This window comes from Tupaia chinensis, unplaced genomic scaffold (assembly GCF_000334495.1).
Source record: "Tupaia chinensis unplaced genomic scaffold, TupChi_1.0 Scaffold139733_1, whole genome shotgun sequence".
NCBI classification, from domain to species: domain Eukaryota; kingdom Metazoa; phylum Chordata; class Mammalia; order Scandentia; family Tupaiidae; genus Tupaia; species Tupaia belangeri.
The window spans coordinates 1254863-1257071 of record NW_006199613.1 but is presented as its reverse complement, the minus strand read 5'-3'; the positions used below and the strand labels follow the sequence as shown (position 1 = coordinate 1257071).

At 61.6% G+C, this 2209-nt stretch overlaps 1 protein-coding gene across 1 annotated transcript in view; it reads left to right on the top strand.

The window, feature by feature from the left end:
* Positions 1-2209, top strand: part of NAT10 (N-acetyltransferase 10) — a 32956-nt gene that overhangs the window by 10595 nt on the left and 20152 nt on the right. Inside the window, exons 9-11 of the mRNA XM_014593075.2 lie at positions 218-351; positions 1316-1409; positions 1514-1612. Of these exons, the coding sequence (XP_014448561.1) occupies positions 218-351; positions 1316-1409; positions 1514-1612 (327 nt within the window). The remainder of the gene's footprint in view (positions 1-217; positions 352-1315; positions 1410-1513; positions 1613-2209) is intronic.

Genomic DNA, 2209 nt, shown 5'->3' with positions numbered 1-2209 from the left:
TAGAGCGCTTTCTTATATACACAAGGCAGAGGGAGGTAGGCAGGGTTTACAGCGGACCTAATTGAGGACCTGTCAGTTCTGTCTGAACCAGGGGGTCTGCATTCCTGGTATCTGTGTCAAGGTCGCACCGGCCCTTTTTAAGCAGTGAAGGTCATGGCAGCCATTTTGATGTGGGTGGCTCCCCACACCAGACTTCAGCTCATTTCTCTTCACACAGGCCAAAGCGGTCTTGAAGTTCATCGAGGCCATCTCTGAAAAGACCCTGAGGAGCACCGTCGCACTCACGGCTGCCCGGGGACGGGGGAAGTCTGCGGCTCTGGGGCTGGCAATCGCTGGGGCAGTGGCGTTTGGGTGAGGACTCTGATCCCTGTCCTTGGGGTCTCTGTGGGCTGAGGGCAGGGCTGTGGTCAGGAGGCCTCCCCCCGGGTTCCTGCCTCAGAGCGTGTCCACTGGGTGGCTCCCGTAACCCTGTTTCCCCCAGCCCGCCTTAGAGTTGCAGTCACGTGTGCCCCCCACTCATACACGTACACATGAACACACATGTGCCAGGGCCTCGGTGGTCACTGTGCTAGCAGAGTGGGTGCACTCAGTGAGGTGACCGTGAACAGCCGGCTTGGCTGACCCCAGAGGCACACGTTTGACACGGGCATCACTGAGGGGGTCCTGCTAGCTTCTGAGGAGCCTTCAGGTGCGTCTCTCGCCCTTGGCAGAAGGGGATACCTTGCCCCCGGCATGTGCCCTGAGCCCTGCAGGCAGGTCAGGCCGAGCTGGCATGTTCTCCTATGTGCGTCACTTTCCTCCAGGGTGTTCACTAGACTTGGGCATGCCAGGGTCCTACCCAGCGCCTCAGCACGTCGACTGGCAGGACTGGAGCCTGCGCCCGGTCTTGGCCTCGTGCCCTCCATTCTCCTGTGGCCTCACTCTCACCCTGGTGTAGCCTCCAGCCCTGTGCCTGCACTTGGCCAGGGCCACAGGTGGAGAGCCAGGGGCTGGGCCTGAGCACGGGGCTCCTCGGGCCCACAGGTTGGGAGCGTGAGGCCGTTCCCCATGGAGGGGCACGTGGGCAGTGGGCTTCACCCTTAGGCACTGCCAGCAGGTCACCTTCAGTGCTGGGCCTCACGCCTGCGTGTTAACATGTCCTCGTCAGCTCAGGTCTGGAGTGCTTTCTGTGTCCTCTGGCGTGTCCCAACCATCCCCTGGCTAGCCCGTGTGATGGAGGGAGGCAAACCAGACTTTCCCCTCCCTTTTTAGTTAGTTTCTTTACAATGTTCTGGCTTTTCAATTCCTTGAAAGTGCCCCCCTCGCTGCTCTGCAGGTACTCCAACGTGTTCGTCACATCCCCGAGCCCCGACAACCTGCACACCCTGTTCGAGTTCGTGTTCAAAGGGTTCGATGCGCTGCAGTACCAGGTGAGCAGGCGGGCGGGTGCGTCTCAGTGCAGCAGTGGCCCGACAGCCCGGACGCTGTGTCTCCGCATTGTTTCTGACGGTTGTCACGGTCTGCCTGTTCCCAGGAGCACCTGGACTATGAGGTCATTCAGTCTCTCAACCCCGAGTTTCACAAAGCGGTGATCAGAGTGAATGTGTTCCGGGAGCACAGGCAGACCATCCAGGTGAGCTCCGCACCCCCGGCCTGCCCCGGCTCCCAGGTGTTCGCGTCCCCGGGTGTCTCCCGGGCCGGCCGCTGCGTGTCTGTCACGGTCAGCCCGTCTAGGCGGGCCCGCCCCGCCGTGGGGCAGGTCGCAGAGACCAAGTCGGTTCTGATGTTGGTTCGGACTTTGCTCAGTCCTGGCAGGTCTTGATGCCCTGCGACTGTCCCTGGGGCAGTCACCGTTTGAGGAAGACACTCGAGAATGTGCTCTGGCATCTGGTTTGGCCTGTGGTCCGCTTTCCTTTTGGTGCAGTGTGTTCCCGAGAACTTTCAGTCCCTACACTCGGTCAGCTGAAGGGACTGTCCTTGTCAGGCTGACATGTCCAGTCTCGGGGCAGTGACAGGCTTCTTCTGGAGCCGATTTCTGTCCTTCAAGGGTCGGGTCGGGTCGGGCGAGCGGACGAGCTCTGCGCTGTGGGCCCGGAGGGAGGGTTGCCAGCGTGCTCGTGCCTCTGCGCAGAGCTCACCTCTCCTTCTGGGGCTCTTCTGTAGAACCTCCTCGTACATGTCTTCCCTCGACCGAGAGGGCAGGCAGCCGCAGGCCGGGCGGCGACCGCGG